We start from the raw sequence: 21114 nt of genomic DNA on the forward strand, positions 1-21114 counted from the left end.
TTGAACTTTTTTTAGAGTGATGCTATGCACTGGTGCATCAGCTAATAACCCTCCAGAATGTCTCTGCTCATCTAAGAAGAGTCCCTGCTGAATGTTCTAATGCATCTTATTGTGAGTCTTCAGCAAATAAAACTTCATGTATGAGCTCATGATGTGCTCTGCTGCCGCAAAGTCGCAGGCTCTGTGGGAAGCTCTTTATCTTCCCAGCAGTCAGTTCTCCGAGAACATCAGTGCAGCTACTGTAGTTACCTGTAGATTACTTGTATTTTCTCACATCTGTGTCCAGCAATCTAAACCATGATGATAAAGGGTCATTAGGTTTTGAGTGAGGAAGGGGGTGGACTAGACAATTTGCTCTGATAAGCTCCTTGTTGGGAGCTCCCGTTTAGAATGTGAAATGTCGGAGATACAGTTTTACACTAAAAGGGAAAAGAATTTCACTTTTCTGCACAAACAATTAAAAAGAGGACAGCTTAATGTCTCATTAGAGTCTGCTGGCTTTCATTTTACTTAGGTGTTTCCCAATTAAAAGCATTTAAGACAAATAATTTTCTGCTTTTAAAATAGAAATCCACACTCTATTAGCCACAAAGAATTCGGGTACAATTACTAAGATAACTGCTGTTTGGTGCACAGCAAAGCAATTTCCCACAGTGGGACTTACAGTTCAATTTACCAGTTGGGCAAATATTTTGTGCTCTGTAGTGGCCTAGAGAGTTAAAAGCCATAGGTAACGTCAAGAAGTGTTATACTTAGAAAAAAGTTTCTTCAATACAAATAGATGCTTTAGATTTCAAAGTATCAAGAATATCCTAAAAAAAAATAAATAAATAAATAAACAAAAACAAAAAAAAACAAAAAACAAAAAAAAAAAACAAAAAAAAACCCCAAATTAATAGTATAAATTTAAAAAGTACCACAAAACACAACTGTTACATACAACGTGTCTCACTTCTTTCTCACTACCTAAAACAAAGGCTGAAAACTTAAAACTCACTAAGTGTAATGTTATTTTCCTGTTTGCAATGGGTTCTAAATCATTCTGATACTTAATCATATTTTTGCAGTAATCAGCTCATAGAATGTTATATTCTTGATTAGATTATGAAATAAGAATGCTAATTACTTAATTTTAAATGGTTTAGAATAATTGTGTCAAATTATAACAATACATGTTTCAAAGTTTGTGCTATTGACATCCTTGAGATAACTATGCACACAGTGAGGTGAAATGGAGATACAAATAGCTTGATGAAGATACATTCCACTGGAGTCCTACCTTACATACTACTAGGTCTGATTACTCTAAGGCACTGTTATGTCTGCTTCCGAAAGACTATTGTAAGACAAAACAGTGACTGGTATGAATAAAACACTGCCAGCCTCAAGGAACTACATTAAAATAACAAAAGTATGTGAAGAAAAGCATACATTTTTTTTTTTTTTTTTAATGAAACATCAAGCAGTGACTTGAGGCTTTGGGGGGCTAGTTTTAAAATGGTATTTATTTGAATTGTTTGAAGGCTTTCCAATGTTGCTGGAGAAAAAAAATTAAAAATACTATTTTCAAGGTCATTTGCTAGCATTAAACACAAGCAAGCAATATTTTCTAAGATTAAAAACAAACACAAACATTTGAAAACTCTCATTCTGTCTTTAAATACACAAATTACCAAAAACCCTCTCACAAAAGCTGGAGTACAGGTCACCATCACCAGCGTAGAGACATTTCCTAAAATAAAAATGGTCAGAAAATGTAACGTTCTGGGAAGGAATATTCACATCCTAAGGCACTGTGAGAACACAAATCCGTGGTAATTATTCATGCGCCAAGCCACTGTAAACCTAAATCATTTCTCAAGACCTGGATGTGTCAGGAACTTTGACAATTATGACTGGAGCCAGGAAACTGTAGCAGTGCAGCATTTCTTATGAATCTCTCCAGTTACTTTTTATAAATGCTGTCTTGGATGACAGCTTAATGTGTACCACATGCAATATTTATTCTTCTTCAGTGTCAGACTGTCTAGCCATCCCAGGGAATACAAAGAATGTCACTTATTAGGATAAAAGCACAAGGAAGGTAATCAAGGACACATGTAGCATCAGCCAATCATGCCCCATTTCCACATCCTCCTCCATTCATAACAGTTCAACAATTATTTGCTTGCTGATAACTTGCTTTCAGGCTGTTTGTGTTCACCATAATGGTGGTTTGCATTTATTTTGCTCTTTAGAATTGGACACTTGCTGTGCCATACGTATTTGTCAAAACTTTATATCTTCTGTCAGAAATGGGTTAGAATATAAAATAATTTCTGTTTGTCAGAAACCACTAATACAACAATCAGTAACCCTTGATGTCAATAGGCCACTAAAATAAACTATAAAACTGCAAACCACAACTATTAAATATTTCATAGGGAAGAAAGTCCCTAAGTGATACACTGTAAGAAAGCAGGTATCCCCAGCTGAGCCACATGCACACTCCAGCACAGGGCTAAGAATGCTGACTTGACTAGCCTTGCTTTTTCTTTTGTTTCACTTTCCCAAGCTTACAAAGCTTACAGAACCTTCCAATCTAATGGTGATGGTCTTGAAGCTATATATTCTAAATGTTCAAGTAATAAGTCACAGAGAAATATAAATATTTGACAGTCCATACATATTTTAATTAATAACATTTGAAATAAAATATTCTAGCAATACAATAATCATGCTTTGTATAATTAAAAAAACCACATAATTCCTAAACCATATTTAGTTCAAAAGCTATATTTACTCAGATATGGTTTTGCAGCTGTATTATAATAGCCTTTAAAAGCTCTTGATGCAGACAACCACATGCTATCTCTGAATACAGAAAAGAAAACAAATGGTTGCTATCACTGTATTCTCTTGTTTTGTTCTCTTTTGTCTCTGTTATAGATCTGGCCTGAATTAGCTTAAAGCTCTATGATTTAAGGAACTGTTATACAAACTGTTCTACATAACTCCTTAAAATATAATAGGGGGGTGTACCCATTTCCAAATAATAAAGTATTCTTACAGATTTCTCTTTTGCAGTCTCTATTAAGAACTGTCTTGTAACATAACTTAGTTATTTAATGTATTAGGTGATTTACTTAAGATTATACAGTACTACAACATAGCTACTGACTAGAAAAGAAAATATACAAGACGGAGATTCAAAACTCCACTTGGTTAGAAACGTACAGGGACAAATCTTAATCAGTGAAAACGGAGACAGGTACAGCTTTTCTAAAGGCTGCCATTCTGTGTAAGTCCTGAGCATCTACAGGACAGTAAGATACAGCTTAGTATTCTGTCTAAGCAAGGACTGGGTTAGGAGACTTTAGTACATAATGACAAGTTTCGGCACTAAGTAATTACATATGTTCATATACACGTGTGCTTTTCTCACAGAATTAGAAGAACTGTGTAAAATCACACTTAAAATTAACCTATTCTATTATAGAATAGTTCAACTTAGTATGTTGCACAGAGTATTTCATTTAATTCTGACAGATCTTTAAGAAAAGCACTCTGACAGGTGAAGACACCAGGGGCTATAAGAAAGCTAATCAAATTGTGTTGTCATTCTTTCTAAATTTTGCAATTACATGTGTTCTCTGGCAGATATGAATTTTTGTATAATTTTCACTAGCATTTAAGCAACAGAAAATTCTTTGCATGCTTTTTTTGCATTAAAAGTGTGCTATAATGCAAAAACATTTTATACTTTATCTCCTAAGTTCAAACTAAAAGAATGTTCCAAATATCTAATTAGGTTTCTTATTTTACTTGTCTAAGTCTTAAGTTATCCTCACTAACAGGTTATATTTTCTCTTATGAGCCTGTTAAAAAGATGAAACACAGCAAAGTACATAGTTAAATGCCCCTAAGTCAGGTATATAATAAACATTTAACTAATGGTAGTTATTTCTCCCAGTCTCTCTGTCTCTCTTTCTTACACACACACACACACACACATATATACATACATATAAGTATATGTATGTATGAGCATGTACATATGCACACATATAATGCTCTTTCCAATATACCACTACATACTAAAATAGTTAATAGTAATTAACCAGAGCAATATACAAATTATCCACTTATGCTTAGTAAAAGAGATACACAAAGACAGACAGACAGACCTGCATCTCTATTTTTAAAGTAGTTCTCAAAAGCAAACTAATGCCAAGAATGGAAAAAATGGTCTTTGCCAGGGATACAGTAACGGTTGATTATCCAATACCAAATAATCAGCACAAAAAAAGTTACATTCTACAAACTGAACAGTCTGTATTTATGTATTTAAAAATGTATGTGTACACACATACACACACACATACACACGTATGTAACAATAATTAATGGAAAATGATGCCATGATTTGAAAGAAAGCAAAGAGGAATATATGGAAACATTTGAAGGGAGGAAAAGAAAGGTAAATGATGTAATTATATTATAATCTCAAAAATAAAATAATTAAAAAATAAAATAGAAAAATAAATCCTGTAATGAATATAGTAAATTAGCATGTAGTTACAAACACCAAGGGCTGAGGGTGTAGTCTGATGGTGGAGCATTTGTTAGCAGCCCTGAGGCCTGGGTTTGGTTCCAGCATTAGAAACCAACCAAACAAACAAACCAGTGGTTAAAAAAACAGTTTTTGAGGTTTTTTTAAAAAAAAGATTTACTTATTTTATTATTTTATGTGTGAATGTGCTTGCCTGTATGTCTGTGCACCGATGGTCATGTCTGGTATCCAAAGAGATCAGAGGAGAGAGCATTGGATACCCTGGGACTGGAGTTACAGATGGTCTCTAAGCTGCCATGTCAGTTAGATGCTGGGAACTGAACCTAGGTCCTCTACACGTGCCACAAGTACTCTTAACCACTTAACAACTTTCCAGCCTGAAAGCAGATGTCTTAAAAAGCGAGTAAATGCATATTTTCCACATAGAAACAAATAAACTATTTTAATGATTGTCCCTGTAAAGGCTGTTTAATTGGAAAAGAGTTTCAGAGGTAAGTCCATAAACATACATTTTAATGTTATTTTCAGTTGGTATTTCCTAATCATGTTATAGTAAATATTTTAATCTCAAAATTGTTTTCAAATCTAAAATGTATGTGTCTATGTATCTCTGTGTGTTTATCCCTTGTATGTGCAGATGCTCACAGAAGCCAGAAGGTGTTGGAGCCTCTGGATCTGGAGTATAAGTTGCTGGAAGCCAGGAGACATGGGAGTTAGGAACTGAACTTGGGTCTTCTGGAGAAGAGCAGGTGCTCGTAACTGTTGAGCCACTCTCTAACTATATGTATAACATGTGAATTGTTTAACAATAATAAAGCTTTATTGACATAAAATGTAAAGTATAGGAATGTGCCTGCCATGTGACATATTTTTCAGACCCTGTTTTACCTTGGCAGCATTACCGCTGACCTGATCTGACACTGGATGACACAGCCGTGAAGAACATGAGTGGGCTCTGCAGACAAACCCCTTAGGTTTCAGTCATAATGCTGCCCAGTGGCTACAAATTTTGGTCATTTTCCTTAATTTCCCTATACATCTTCCAAAGGTGAGTGATAATAGTACCTACTTTATAAGGTTGTTGGGATTCAAGTACAAGCAGTACATAATTAAGTGTAGACTGGCATGATGTCCATCCCCAGTTCAACATTAGTCATACAAATTATTTGCCATAACTCTAGTTATGACTCTAGGGATAACTCCTGTCCCACAACTTGTTCAATCAGGCAATAAAGAATTATTTTTAACAGACAAATGGTTTGCTATTCTTAAAAGGGTCAAGTATTTGTTTTGAAAAGTGATGTAGGAATGTAGCAGAACTTGCAATGCAGCAGGAGTGATATAGTTATGGAAGACATACTTTCATGTGTGTCCATTACTATCACTAGTTTTACTTCTGTAGGAAAACACGCTCATCTCAATATATAAAAACTAGCCTGTTATATATTTTGGGGAAGTCTGTATTATGGCAACATCAATTATTTTAGATTTGGCAATTTTATACAATTTTTAGGTTTTGGTAGTGTCTACAGAATTTTCTCTACCTGAACACATCCCTAAGAATGGATGCTAAAATATACTGCTTTTGCCTCTTAGCAGTAAGATATTCTTTAATTGATAAAACTACAAGGCAAGGCAAACCCAGCACCAGCAGAAACATATCCTAGGAGCAGCACATAGTTCTCAGGTTTGTGGGAATTCGTAATACATCCTGTACTTGTCACCCAGCTTCCAGTTATCATACATGGACTAGGCATAAATGTTCAAACCAGCTGGACCTATTTTAACACACACGCACACACAAGTATATGGGCATATCCTGTTATCTTTCTAACTGTCCTATCTATAAAATGTGCATATTATTATTTTTATAAGCTTCACATTTTTTTTTTATTAAGATCTTAGCAATTTCTGAGCTTCAAGTGCCTGTCAAACAGCGGGAAGTTAAACAAATGATGACCTACTGTGTGTCTTTTGGTTTGGCATAGGAAAAGCTAACCAATGATAGTAAATGTAGGAAAAAATAAAGAATTAAAATTTAGAACGCATATATTTAAAGATTATTAAATTGCAGTATCTTTAGTAAGAACCCCTTAGTTTTTTTTAAGTAGTTTCTTGAAGCAGATAATAAAATGCAGTCTCACCATGACTGCACTGACCACTGTCTCCCATCGCCTCTTAGTTAACTTGCCCTGTGCTGCACCACACATTCTGTCCCTGCTCAGATCCTCAGTGTGCCCCTTCTTCCTGAGGCCTTCTTACCTACGTTAGCTAAGATAGCATTACTTGTCTACTTTGCTTTTACTCAGTGCTCTAATAATTTCCTGACATTCTGTTGAATGTCTATTTCCATGAGATGATAGCCTTATGGGAACGAGGACCTTTTCTAGTCATAAGCTACATAGGTATAAGATAGAACAGAAGGAAACAATAATTACTTGCTTAGAAAAGGAGTTGGAGTTACAGGTGGTTCAGAGCCTTCCCCGTTAGGGACTCAACTCTGACCTTCTGGAAGAGCACCAGGCACTCTTAACCACTGAGTCATCTTTCTACTTCACTAAATATTCTTAATGACACTTTCTATGAAATTAATTTTCTCATTGCTATAACAAAGTTATTTTTAAAAGATAGAATGGATACCTATATAAAGTCCCAACCTTATAAATAAGGGTGAACTCAAAGTTTTTATATCAACTATCTCAGAATATATTTTTGAGCAGAAAACTGGTAATAAAAATGGATGCAGACACCAAAGCATGTCTCACCTAAACTGAATTGTCTGATACACTCTAATTTTTTTTTTTTTTTTAAAAAAAAAAAAAAAAAAAGCTTTGGGCTGGTGAGATGGCTCAGCAGTTAAGAGGAGTTAAGAGTTCAAATCCCAGCAACCACATGGTGGCTCACAACCATCCATAATGAGATCTGATGCCCTCATATGGGTGTCTGAAGACAGCTACAGTGTACTTTGGGGCGAAGTGAGCATGGGTGGGTGGTGGAGCAAGTGGGCCAGAGCAAGAGGGAGACAAGAAGGGGAAAAAAAATGGAAAGATGCTTTCTTGGAAACTTAAAAAATAAGAAAACACAATAGTTTAGGTTGTCTTGACTATAGACATGCCAATTCTACACATGTATTTTATTTTCACATACACATGTTTCTCCAATTCTGGCCAAATTAACCACTGCCCACCTTAAGGGAAGATGAGAAGACAGATGGTAAGACTCAGGAGAACTGAGAAGGGGAGAGAGAACAGGACTAGGGAAAAGTCAGGTCTTATCTCCAGCCTTTCAGGAAAAGGTGCTCCTAAGCTGGTGCTCAGCCTGCCTGACATTCCAGTCAGGAATTTCTACAAACCAGAATGTGAAGATTTAGAAACTATTGGATATCTGGGGGGGAAAAAAAAAAAAAAAAACCAAAAAAAACCTCTCTTTTTTTGGTAAATTTATAGTATTTCATTTTAAAATCATAAAATTTAGAGGCTATACAGCTTAGTAATAGAGCACATACTCTGCATATGCTAAGCAAAAGTGAAAGAAAACAGGAAATTCCAGCACAGGAAGGCTCCCTTCAGGAGCCCCCTCCACGCAGCACTCAGGATGGTGCCCTTCATCCTAACTGTCACTGTTTCACTCCACACACACGCAGAGAAACTGAGAGACACTTGTTTAAAAAGGGCTTTTAAAAGAACACATTCCTAATTCATTTTTAAAACAATTTTAATGCAATGATAACTTTAAAAAATCCCTTTTCCTGTTACTAGCTTACTTTTGAGCTATGATAATTAAGTCTGGGGGATTTTGTTTACATGGGATACATTTTATATGAACAATAGAGTGAAGTGCTCTCTTAGGCTTATGTAATTTGTCTAAGTTAAAAAAAAAAAAAAAAAAAAAAAACCCAAAAAACCCCAACCAAACCAAACAACAAAACACTGAGTAGCAGAGTCCACAACATTAGCACTTCAAATTGTAATTTCTTTTTGTTTTTCTTCCTGGAGACAGTCTTCCCATGCTTCTCTGGCTGGCCTTTAACAGAGATCCACCTCTGCCTTTCTCTCTAGTTCTGGGATTAAAGATGTCTGACACACCTGGCAAAGCAATGTTTTTCTTAATAAATCAAACTTCTTGATAAAAGCTATTCTTTCATTTAGAACTAAAGCATATTCTCAGATTTTCTGAGAGTCCATTTTTCTTTTTTTTCCTTTTTTTCTTTTTCTTTCTTTCTTTCTTTCTTTCTTTCTTTCTTTCTTTCTTTCTTTCTTTCTTTCTTTTTTTTTGGTTTTTTTGAGACAGGGTTTCTCTGTGTAGCCCTGGCTGTCCTGGAACTCACTCTGTAGACCAGGCTGGCCTCGAACTCAGAAATCTGCCTGCCTCTGCCTCCCAAGTGCTGGGATTAAAGGCGTGTGCCACCACTGCCTGGCCCATTTTTCTTACTAGAAATGTTATTAATGGTTTATAGCATTTTGGCTAGTCTTCAAAAAGTCTGGTGAACTACAACTCTGTAGTTCTGTACCTAGAGAATATGTTGCATAAGACCTAAGGTCAGAGAAAAGCAATACCTTCTCTTATCCTGCAAAGACAGGGCATAATGGACAAACTACTGAAATAGTCCAATTTGCTTTCTCCTTTGTGTTGTCCCAGGTAACCATGTACACTGTCTAAGATGCCATTCTGTTCATATAAGGCGGTGTCTCAATTTCAACATCTTAAATTTTCTGAGCTTCAAAATTCTCCTCCACTTCTACCAACCACTAGTCAGATTCCATTTTTTATTATTGTTACTATTTTTTAATGTACATAGGGCTTTGCCTACAGGCATGTTTGTGTACCATGTACATGCCTGATGCCAACAGAGGCCAGAGAGCACTGGATCCCCCAGGACTGTACTTATACATGGTTATGAGCCATCACCATGTGGGTGCTAGGACCAGAAGCCAGGGCCTCTGGAAAAGCAGGCAGTGCTCCTCCCCTCTGAATCATCTCTGCTGTCCTGGAATTCCCACTCTTGGTTAAGGCTTATCCTAAGTCATTGTTTTGGAAACAGAATCAGATCTGAAGTCATTAATCTCTGATACATGGGTTTTAAAGGAATTTATCTTGAATTATTCTCTAGTGAGTAGGGACAGGAATCAGGGAATTCTTCATGAACATGAATCATTGGTAATTTGAAGAACACTGCAGAATTATAAATAGAATTCTTTCATTTTCTAGGTCACATGTATATGTCTGTGGATGATAGTGGTTCTCAGCCTGTGGGTCACCCCTGTGGGGGTCACATGACCCTTTCACAGGCGTCACCTAAGACCATTAGAATACACAGATATTTACATTATGATTCATAACAGTAGCAACACTTCAGTTATAAAGTAGCAATAAAAATAATTTTATGGTTGTGGCTCACCACAACGTGAGAGACTGTATTAAAGGGTCACAACATTAGGAAGTTGAGAACCACTGGTTTATGAGAAAATGCAATAAATAAACCATTTGAGAGAATTCTATAAAATACTTGCTGTCTTTAAATAGGGCCTAAACCATTTATTCTCCTGAAGCTAGAAAAAATTATGAAATGTTTGTTATTTATAGAGAAAAGGACTTAATCCTATACATTTGATGAATGATATCACTCAGAAATCACTCTTAGGAGATGATGCTCAAGGAAATTAAAACTGATGCCCCTAACATAGTACTTTTTATTAGTGAACTAGCCCACAAATAGAAATAATGAGCCATAAATCACACTGACCAAAACACAAACAGGCTTTCATACCTGCATTCATTGTGAGGCAATAGTCTTCTCTTTACAAAGAAAGATATGCTTGTATAATTATTGTCCTCATAATGTGTACTAGTATACTATTGCCACTTGATAAGAATTTGAAATTGCTGAAAGAGTAACCAAAAACCATTTCATGAAAACCAAACAGAAGTCTGGCTTGCTCATACAAAATCTCTGGGCTTAAAAGGCCGAGGCAAGAGGACTGCTTCAAGTTCAAGGCCAATCTTGGCTTCAGAGAAAAACAACCACAACCAAAATAAACCCAGAAATTCACAAATATGAAAACACACACATACATGTGAAAATATGATCAGAGGCTGGTGAGGTGGCTCATTGGGTAAAGACAACTGCCACCAGGATATCAATATCCTGAATTCCATCCCAGGATCCATATGGTGGAAGGAGAGAACCTAAGCTGTCCTCTGATGACAACAAGCATGCCCTGGCACACACCGTATACATATATATGCAAATGAATCAACTACATTTATATTAACAATAATTTGGTAAAATAAGAAAAGACTAAATCTATTCCATGATTTTCCCCTACACCAGTTACACAATATATATCATTCTGAAGTTATTTTTGGTTTTGTAACAAACATTAAAAACTAACAAAAGGAGAAAGTTGAGCAGGAAAAAAACCCGAATCAATGACTGGTATGGTGGTATACACCATTAATCCCAGCACTAGGTAGGCAGAGGCGGAGGCGGAGGCGGCGGAGGAGGCGGAGGAGGTGGAGGAGGCAGAGGCAGAGGCAGAGGCAGAGACAGGTGGATCTTTGAGTTTGAGGCCAGCTTGCTCTACAAGCATGTTTCAAGAAAGCCAGAATTATACAGAGAAACACTGTCATGAAAAGCTAAAAATAAAAACACAAAACGAAACAAAAATAAAAAAACTTGAATCATATATAATATGTATATGGTTTAATAATAGAGCTTTTGTGAACTTAAAATTTTGTGACCTTGACACAGTCTGATTGTTCTAAAGCTTGAAAAGATTCCCAAATATTTGTCTATGAATCTTGAAACAATTTCATCATTTAAAATGATTCACTTATTAACCAAGATGTATGTAAGAAGTGTGCATGTTTTAAATTTTATTTGTATTTCTAGATGAACATCTATGTGTACAAATAGATAAGACCTAACTGACCTTATCAATAGTTTAAAGAATGGTAAGGACAGGGAACACATGAGTGAAACATAATTGGTGTTCTTAGGTGTAAAAATACCTAAAATTAGTTTGTTCTACTGATTCCATAATTGGACAGCATATATTACTAACAGAGCAGCAAAGGTACAGAGATTGAAATGTAAACCTCCAATTAAGCAGTGGTTTGACAGTTTGAATGTCCCATACCTGCTTGACGCCATGACTCACTAGGCAATCTAAAATGAAAATTAACACTGAGTATAGTCCTGCTTGTAACAATTGATCATGTTTAGAAAATGAAGTGTTCAAAAATCATTAGCAACCACCAAAATCAACAAAAATGTCCACATAGTTTTATTCATTCATTTGTAATGATAACATTATTGGTTTCTCTAGATTCTTTTGCAGTTGTCTTGATTACTGTCATCTGATCATAACAACTACAGCCAACCTAGCTGCCACCCCAGCTTCTCCTCAGGACCTAGGTCTACTCATCCATCAATGGACTATTGAATCCAGCACTGTTAACACAGTGGATGGTCAGACTCAGTCTGGTTTACCTTTCAAAAGGTCAGCATGCCTCTAGTTTGTATACAATATAGCCTTATCTACCAAAACACTTCTTTTAAAAAATAAAAACTTAGAATTAAAAAATGACGCACTACCATTTAAAGTGAATTCAGTAACCAAAAATGTTTATTACTCTAGAAATGTGACCTGAAATACAGTCCTTCTCCTCTTGGGGTCAAAGTCACAGACCTTTCTTGACCTTTCTAACCACTAAAAAGGTTTTCTACATTTAAAACACAGGTGTGTGTGTGTGTGTGTGTGCGTTACTTCTTTTCCTCTTGGTGCTGGAGACAACGCAGGCCTGTTCAAGTCAGGCAAGTTACGTTACTCCCTAGCCGTCCCCAGCCCCCAGGAGCACGTTTATTACGGCTTCCCCCTCCAGTCCTATTTGCTAAGTAATATTACATATTAACCTTAAAACATTTTTTTTTTTTAAAAGGCAGGGTAGGTAAAGGAGCAACTGATGCAAATGGGGCTTAGATTCAAACATTACCCAAAACCAAGAGGCTAACAGAAGCAAATGGATTTAGGAATTAAAATGAATTTTAACTATTTACATTTGCTTGCAGTGTTACTCGTGATGAAAACCTAGTGTGTATATCTTTCATAATAAAAACTCATTCTGTGCTTTAATACGAAGGCTATGTTACATAAACAGAGGATTTAAAGCTGCAGCAGAGCGGCTGGATGGAAGGAAAGTGGCAATCTTTCTGGCTCCAGTAGATGCCATTCCCTATCACACAGTGTTTCCCACTCATAAATACATGACAACTACTTCCTCAATCATGTTTTACGAGCAGGGATGCACAGGGGGTAGTCAATGGCTAGCTTGAGGGAAAATAGGAACAGCAGGCGGCAGAAACTGTACAGAAAATGGCTATGTGGTAAATTCTCTTCTGGAACATCACTCAGTTACCCAGTCTTTGATCTTTCAGCTACAATTACACTAACTTCCACAAGATCTGGACACCTCCCCCCAACACACATATCCCAATGTCAGACCAGATCATTAGCTAGCTATACATAAAACCTACAAAAACTTGGTTTTATAAATAGAACCATTCATACATCTACGTTGTTACAAATTAAAATTTGTTCTTTAGACAAGAGCAGTTTCAATGGCTATAACCATATCATCATCACAACTGGGCTCACAAGAACATGGGGTGTCTGGCGACAGCTAAATCACAGACTGGCGTCTCCTAAGCAGTCTGTCTACCATTAGGGTCTGGGAAATGGTATTTACTATACAATTAGAGCCAGGGAGTTCTACCTGTAATCATCGAAATACAGGTGTGAGAAGCCCCTTTGGGCAAGGAAACTGACTCATCCCTTTTCATGGAAACTTTGATGTCTGTATTGTTTTACCCAGCCTCAGGAAAAGTTACCATTCATACTTCCATGAGAAGATTTATTAACTGAAGTCAAATAATAAATTTTAAAATTCTTTCTTAAAGCAAACAATTTCAGACACATTAATCATCAAATTTATTAGAGTTTGAAACAAGATGGAACTGGTTATATTTTAAAGTTAATTACTTTTTGGAGGACAATGACCAGTCTGAACTACATTTTTATGCTAAATTATTCTTTCTAGAACATTGCCAATAAAGAGGTTAAACTCAGCTTCCTATCAGGGACACAAAATGTCTTACAGCAATATCAACAGGGCATTTTTAGTTGCAGTAATTTCACAGAATTTATTCTAATGATTTATTGGAGTTAACCATCTGACATTAATTATTGTTTTGGCTTCCAGTCTATGAATGTTTATTTTTCAGTTTAAAGCCTTCTCACTCTTTGATATCATATGGAAATGAGAATTTTTTAATGGAAAATTGAAACCATGTGCATCTAAGTACTTAATGAAGTACAGGGAAAAACCGACAATATATTTTAGGAGAATTCAGATCTTTTTCTTTGTATAGTTTTGATTTGTTTCTATTACTCACTAGTATAAAATGCTGAGGGTCTAGTGAGGAAAGTCAAAGTAAGCACTATGCCAAATGTCTCCATGCCCACACCAGAACAAGAGTTGTCTCTGAATTTTTGAGGCAGGGTGACCAATCTTGCACATTTTAGTTACGTATTAGAATGGCAACATACAAATGCAGCTTTTACCTTGATACACTCTGGAAATTTCAAGCCAATATCTCTACCTTTTCCATACCTAGGTTTTGCTTTTTTCCTCCCTCCCTCCCTCCTTCCCTCTCTTCCTTCCTTCTTTCCTTTCTTTCTTAACTATTCAACCTGAGTTTTAAAATTTATGTCCAACTGCAATTTTAAGATCACCTGCAGTATTAATGTGGCTACAAATTCTCAGTTTAAAACACCTTTATCGCTCCAAGTACATTTACTCACATCTTGAAACAAAACTAAACAAAATATTTTAAAAACTTAAATTTGATAAGCAAATATGTATGATTCAAAATTTTCTAATTTAATTCAGTTTGTAATGTTCTCTTACTGCAAAGGAGACTTACCTTTTAAATGTAACATGAGACATAACTTTCTAATTCTTAACATTTTATAAGGAAAAGATATTAAAATCAAACACATTATACAAACATATACACGTATCTATATGCTTTGTGTTACAGATATGTTTGTGGGTATATCCAGAGAAGAAAAACTTACCATTTGTTTTTCTTTCTTATATAGTCTTTTTCAGAAAGATTCACCAAGTAGACCATTGGTTTTGAAGTTAAAAATAAGTGTTTATTCAACACTTCAATCTAGAGTGGGAGACAGACAACGAACCTTTTTTAAAAGCTTAGTAAATATGGAGTAAAACATTGAATAATTTGAACATAAACTTTACTCTTTGAGTAAACATTTTCATTTTTATAATATTTTTGTTTATAAAGGGTTAGATATTATGAAATATTTAAAGTGGGTGACTGGGAAAAGGGAAAAATAAACCTAGGAATTTACAATGGCTGACAGAAATAAAAGGAACTATACACAATAGTAACTGTAAGATAATGAGCAGCCCAATTTGTTCTCTAAGAAATCAGAGTGAAGGCTGTAACAGACGCAGGATTTATACATACCTCTTTGTCATTCCAGTCATGATAGAAACGAACAGGTTTCTTCTGATCTATAACCCAAGACTTGACTTTGCACATTATGTCCTGCACACAATCAAGGAGAAAGTAAACACAAGATGAGCAGTCAGCACTGGACACTAAGTGCTAAAAGTTTTAAGTTCTCAAAATAAGATAACTCTTGTAATGAACAGAAATACAATTTTTGTATCTCAAGTGAAAACTGATGAAATACTGATGAGGCATTAAATGTTTAGTGTACAAAGTCAGCAAAATTAGTTAACAATATGAAAAACTGCAAGACAACTCAATCACATCAAAGACGGAACTTCAGAGTCACTGTTACCTAGTGATGTCACACGCTATTATGAAATGGGGAATATCCTGAAGAGAGACTAAAGTAGTTTTTCCTTAAAAATATAAACAGAATAACTAATTTAAACCTATGACTGATTATTTACTCTACAAAATATTAAATGAACTGACCCAAACCTTTTCTCTTCTGAATTAATTTTTTTGCCAACCCCTTCTCCCTGTCACTTCTCCACTGTTCCCCCCACCCCAACCTGCCAAAGCCTCCATTACACAATGGCAAGAGCCCTGCACTGGTGACCTCCAACCAGCTGCATTCACTTTCAGAACATCTCTCTCTGCTGGAAATCTAAAGGCCTTTTAGTTAGCAAGCTAGTGTGCATTCAGAAGGAGGAACTGCGGGAAGAGGCCGCAGTGCTTTGTTTCTCTGGCCTTTCTTCACAGAAAGATTAATCATCTGTGAAATGGAAACGCCAAACAGCAAGTGACACAAACTGAACCCTTCAAGCCTTTCCTCATCAGTTCTGTGGGTCTGAATCTAAAAGCTGCGTGTGGCAAGGGTCTCCTTACAGGCAGGTGTTAATAAAAGGCTCTCGGGGCTGAAAGGTCAAACTGAGCTCTTCCAGAAGAGGCATATTTGAGAATCATCTGGGCCTTCTGTTTTGAGGAAATTTTTTTGTTTTGTTTTTGTAAAGATAATTTATGGACCTATTTTAAATATTCACTTCTTAAAATTTGGTGCAACACAATTATTAGTAATAATTTCCTGAGAGTATTTTTATATTACTATGACCAGTTATTCTCTTGTATATGTCCATTTGTATAAATTATCTCTATATTTAGTATACCTTCTTTGCAAATCTTACTGTTACCAACAAGAAAAATAAAGAAAAGGCCCTGTATCCTTAGATCCTGATTTGAAGCCCCCAGGGAAAGGACTTCCCATGGATTTTAACAAGGAAGGGGCAAGACGAAAACTTTTAATGAAATTGAACATGTTCTGCTTAAGAATAATCACTTTTACTCTTCTGTAACTGAATTTCACTCATAAATGTTTAAAAGTGGCTAATGTAACGCCATTTCCTACAAGGAGAAGATCAAAGTGCTATATTACAAATGCATTATGATTAAAAAAGCCCTGTGCAGCCTTGCTATTAACTGTTCTTTAAACCCTAAAAGGCTTCCCATAGATCTCACTTGGCACTGCATATACAACCTTTGACAAGTAATGTAGACCATTTTTATTCATTGCCTAAAATTGTAGGCAATTATGTGCGTCACACTGGCCACCTGCAAATCCTGAATGCCTGCTGCAGTTGTCAGTGCAAAAAACTAATGTCGGAGGGGATTAATCTAGGGGGAGAGAGTCCTCTTTAATGGCTCCAGCAGGTGAAATGGCCCAGCTGGTTACTATGATGAGTGGCCAGAACAGCTTATGTAGAGACATGCAACAAGATTATACAAAAGAAGAAAACAGAGGTACCATCTTACACTTCCTTCCATTCATCCTTTTCCATTAAAAAAAAGAAAATAGACAAAAGAAAGCCAATTCAAAATAGGACGGAATTAAATTTTAATCATATAAAAAGTATAAAATATTTTGTGACAATAAACATTTTCACAAAGCCAAAGGGCCTCAATGAGTGCTGATGACCAGTGAAGGAATTTCAGGGTTTCTCTTCATTTAACAGTAACTAGATTCTTGCTTCAGACACAGAGGCTGTGTCACAGAGACATTCTAGCATTCCTTTTCAGGTTTTTTTCTTTCATACCATAAACTAGGAACTACAGTTTTGCCTAAAGAGAGCCAAGTCATACGTGAAGTTCACCAACAGTATTTTCCTTAGAAGCTACAGTTATGTGTTAGATTACTGAGATGCCAGTTTTATCTAATATAGACCAGAAGTAGACTGCAGTCATAATCAGTAGATGCTATATTCTCAGTGTGTTCTTTTCTTATATAAAAGGAAAATTTAATTTTAGTAAGAAATTAAAATCCTATAGCCAATCTGAAAAACTTCTAATTGGAGCAAAAGGGGGTTATTTATATAAAATGTGTAATAGGCTAAGTAAATGTTCCCTTTATGGTTGCATATATAAGTATATATAGTAATAGATACAATATATTAATAATATATACAAAATGATCAATAAAAATTTCCACTTAAATTTAGTTAGTTGAAAAATATATATTTTATCCACTTTCAGCAAATGAGCACATAGTAAAAACATTACTAGGTTACACAAAGTAATGTTAATTATAAAGTTTTAATTAACTTTTTTTGTAATTAACATTACTTTGTGTAAATCTTTAATGCATTCTAGTCATTTTGAGATTTCATATTTCAATTTGTGTCTGCCATATGTGAACAGGTCACATATGGCACATATGTTCACATATGTTCACATATGTGAACGAGGCCAGAAGAGGGCATCAGATCCCCTGGATCCAGCGGCTGTGAGCCTCCTAATGTTTGTGCTAGGACTGAATTCAAGTACTCTGGGAGAGCAGCAAATATTCTTAACCACTGAGATTTCACATTTCTTATTTATATGAGTGTTTTGCCTGCATGTATGTCAGTGTGCTATGTGTGTGTCTGGTGTCCATGGAGGTCAGAAGAGGACATCAGATCCTTTAGAACTAGAGTTACAGATGGTTATGACTTACCACGGTAGGTGTCAAGAACTGAACTCAGTCCTCTCTAAGAGTAACCAGTGCTCTTAACCACTGAGCCATTCCTCCCACCCAAGATCTCATACATTATAAAGAAATACAGATTTTGGAACATGGACCTAGACTGTTTATGTAACCACCTAACATTGCTAACCCAGACCCCCAAGATCTCTCACCAATCCACCAACCAGGCAACATACATGAGCTGGTCTGAGGCCCCTGACACATACACAGCAGAGGATGCCTGATCCGGCCTCAGTGGGGGAAGACACACCTAACCCTTGAGAGACTTGAGGTCCTCCCCCCCCCCAGGGGGGGGTGGTAGTGCAGGACATCATCTTGGATGGGGGGGGTAGGAACTGTGGGAAGGCAGACGGGGGGGCAACAACTAGATTGTAAAAATAATAAAAGTAATAAAAATATGAAAAAATATATTCTGTATATTGTTTTGTATTAGCTTGTAGTTTTATGGGTATACTAATCTTAGATATAACAATCTAATGCTTCAGTATGGAAGCAAACCCTAGGTGTCCTGTTGATGATGTAAAGAACAGGGTGTGGGAAGTGGAGACGGAGCTCGGGAGCAATGACTGGTTAGTTACTCAGGACCTGGGTCTGAGCTGGCACATTTATTACGGAACAATGGAGGGGTGGGGTTGAGGCAGTGCTCTTGCACTTGGTTTTAGATACACTACTGTGATATGTCTGAAACACCAAAGGGGAATCAGCCAGAAATTAAATACACTCAATTGGAGCTCAAAGGCTAGATCAATGCTAGGGATACAAACTTAGAACTTACCTATATTTAGACAATAATTGTAGCCACAGATAGGGATGTGACCACCTAGAGAAAGACTTTACAGTAAGAGAAGACCTGTCATGATTTCAGTGGGAAGCATCCCCCACAGGTTCTAAACACCTGGTTCCCAGTCCACCGGGGTTGCTATCTGAGAGACTGTGGACTGTCAGAAGGTGGAGCCTCGCTGGGAAAGGTCGTACAGTTATAGACAGGTGTGCTTCCTGTCCTGCTTCCTCCTCTGATGGGAGGCTATAAGTAAGTAGCCTCCACTCCTGCAGTGTGGCCTGGAGCTGCTCTTGCTGCCACACCACCCCCATTACGACAGAACTAAAATAAATCTTAAAGTTGTTTCTTCTCAGGGTTTTAGCTAAAGCAGCAAGAAAAGTAATCAGTACACAAAATTGCCTCACCATGTGATTCTTAAGTATTTGGAACCAGTTAACAGAAGAAATGAGGAAGAGTTCAGAGCTGCAGACTAAAGCAGTGTTCCTAAGACTTCTCCCATTAATAACCTCTTTATACCTGAGCAAATTTTAATGGCCTTGTGTACAGAGGTATACAAAGTATGCAAATGAACCAAGTATTTACTGATAATTATAAAAATTTTATTTAAAAACCATTTTTTGCATGCATATATTACCATTTATTAGAAACTAGAGCAATTTGCATACTATGAGATGGTTGTTTACATACAGAATTAAACACTGGCTGAGTATTTGATACTGCAAATGTACAGCTCATTCAGTGTTTTCAGAGTTGACTGTCAATGCTGAGAAGGCCCTTCATAAAAATACAAGTACAAGATGACAGAAGTATCTTTAGCCCATTTCAGAAATTGTTAAAAATTCTGTCTTAATTCCAAGCCCAAACTTTTCATTTAATAAAAACAAAACAAAACCAAAAAAATCTCCCCCCCCCCCATCTTTTAGCCAGCAAGCTGAACAATTTAAAATCAAGCAGGTGAATGCTGTCAGAGACACCTTATATTCTTTTCATTTAATAAAAACAAAACAAAACCAAAAAATCTCCTCCCCCCATCTTTTAGCCAGCAAGCAGGTGAATGCTGTCAGAAACACCTTATATTCATTACATGTTTAATCATGAACTTTCAGTTGCCACACACTTAGAAACCTTTTTACTGTTGCCACATTGTTCACAATTCTCTTAATGTTCAGTTATGAAGGCTGTGATTCACAGAGTAGTCAGGCATGGTGGTGCAGGCCTTTATTCCCTGTACTAGGGAGGCAGAGGCTGATGGACCTTTTTGAGTTCAAAGGCAGCCCAGTCTATAGGGCTAGTTACAGAACAGCAAAGGCTAGAATCCCTATCTCAAAAACCAAACCAAACCAAACCAAACCATCACCACTGTCATCCTCATGATCACTGTTATCATCTGTGAGCTACATAACCTAGGATCCGGAAGGAGACCTTAATGGGCCACTCTGATGGGAGTAAAGTCGGCAAGGCTGAGAAACATGAACAACAAAGATTGTGCTAGACAGGTTGAACACTGAAACCAAAACTCTACTGGAAATTAAACTTTACTGGCTAAAGGTCAGGTGTGACAGACTCTTAATATCTTCCTCCTAGCTCTTAAAAACTTGAGGTAAGCTGAATTTAAGTTACAGACAGTAACCAACCATGCAGGCTATGGCATAATTACTGCTCACTGCTTTCATTTAGGTTTGCGGAAAAGAAGGCAACAAATAGAACAGAAATATATGTTAAAAAACAAACAAACAAACAAACCTAAAACCCTCCAGTTTCATGCTGGGCAAGGAAGAACATGAATCCAAAGTTGCTGTGAAGTAGAGGTGCAGACAAAGCATTTGTAACTGTTACATTAAAGACTGTAAATACAAATAACTTTCTCAGAAGTATTTAGTGATAGTAAAGAAAAGGCAATTGTGTCATCAAGATGGTTTGAAGCCTAGAGAGCCCAATTCCACCTCCAGAACCACTTAGAGGTGGATGGAAAGGAGTGACTTTACATGCAACCCTGTAGCATGGACATCCTCACACAGTAACAATAAATAAAAATTTAAAATATACATGTAATTGAAGGGAGTATTTGGAAAGTTGTGGCACCAAACTTTTTATTTGACAATGAAAAATCTGGAAACTGCTGAAAAGAATCTAGTTTGACAGAGACAAGTATTACAAAAAACTGAGAATTCTGGCTAGGCATAGTGGCACCCATCTTTAATCACAGACAGAGGCAGGAAGAT

The 21114-nt window shown here is 36.4% G+C and overlaps 1 protein-coding gene across 1 annotated transcript in view; it reads right to left on the bottom strand.

Moving 5' to 3' along the window:
* The window catches only part of Ola1 (Obg like ATPase 1), a 123310-nt gene that overhangs the window by 34517 nt on the left and 67679 nt on the right, over positions 1-21114 (bottom strand). Inside the window, exons 6-7 of the mRNA XM_034496332.2 lie at positions 15108-15188; positions 14692-14789 (exon numbers count right to left, since the gene is read on the bottom strand). Of these exons, the coding sequence (XP_034352223.1) occupies positions 14692-14789; positions 15108-15188 (179 nt within the window). The remainder of the gene's footprint in view (positions 1-14691; positions 14790-15107; positions 15189-21114) is intronic.

The sequence above is a fragment of the Arvicanthis niloticus genome, chromosome 2 (assembly GCF_011762505.2).
Source record: "Arvicanthis niloticus isolate mArvNil1 chromosome 2, mArvNil1.pat.X, whole genome shotgun sequence".
NCBI classification, from domain to species: domain Eukaryota; kingdom Metazoa; phylum Chordata; class Mammalia; order Rodentia; family Muridae; genus Arvicanthis; species Arvicanthis niloticus.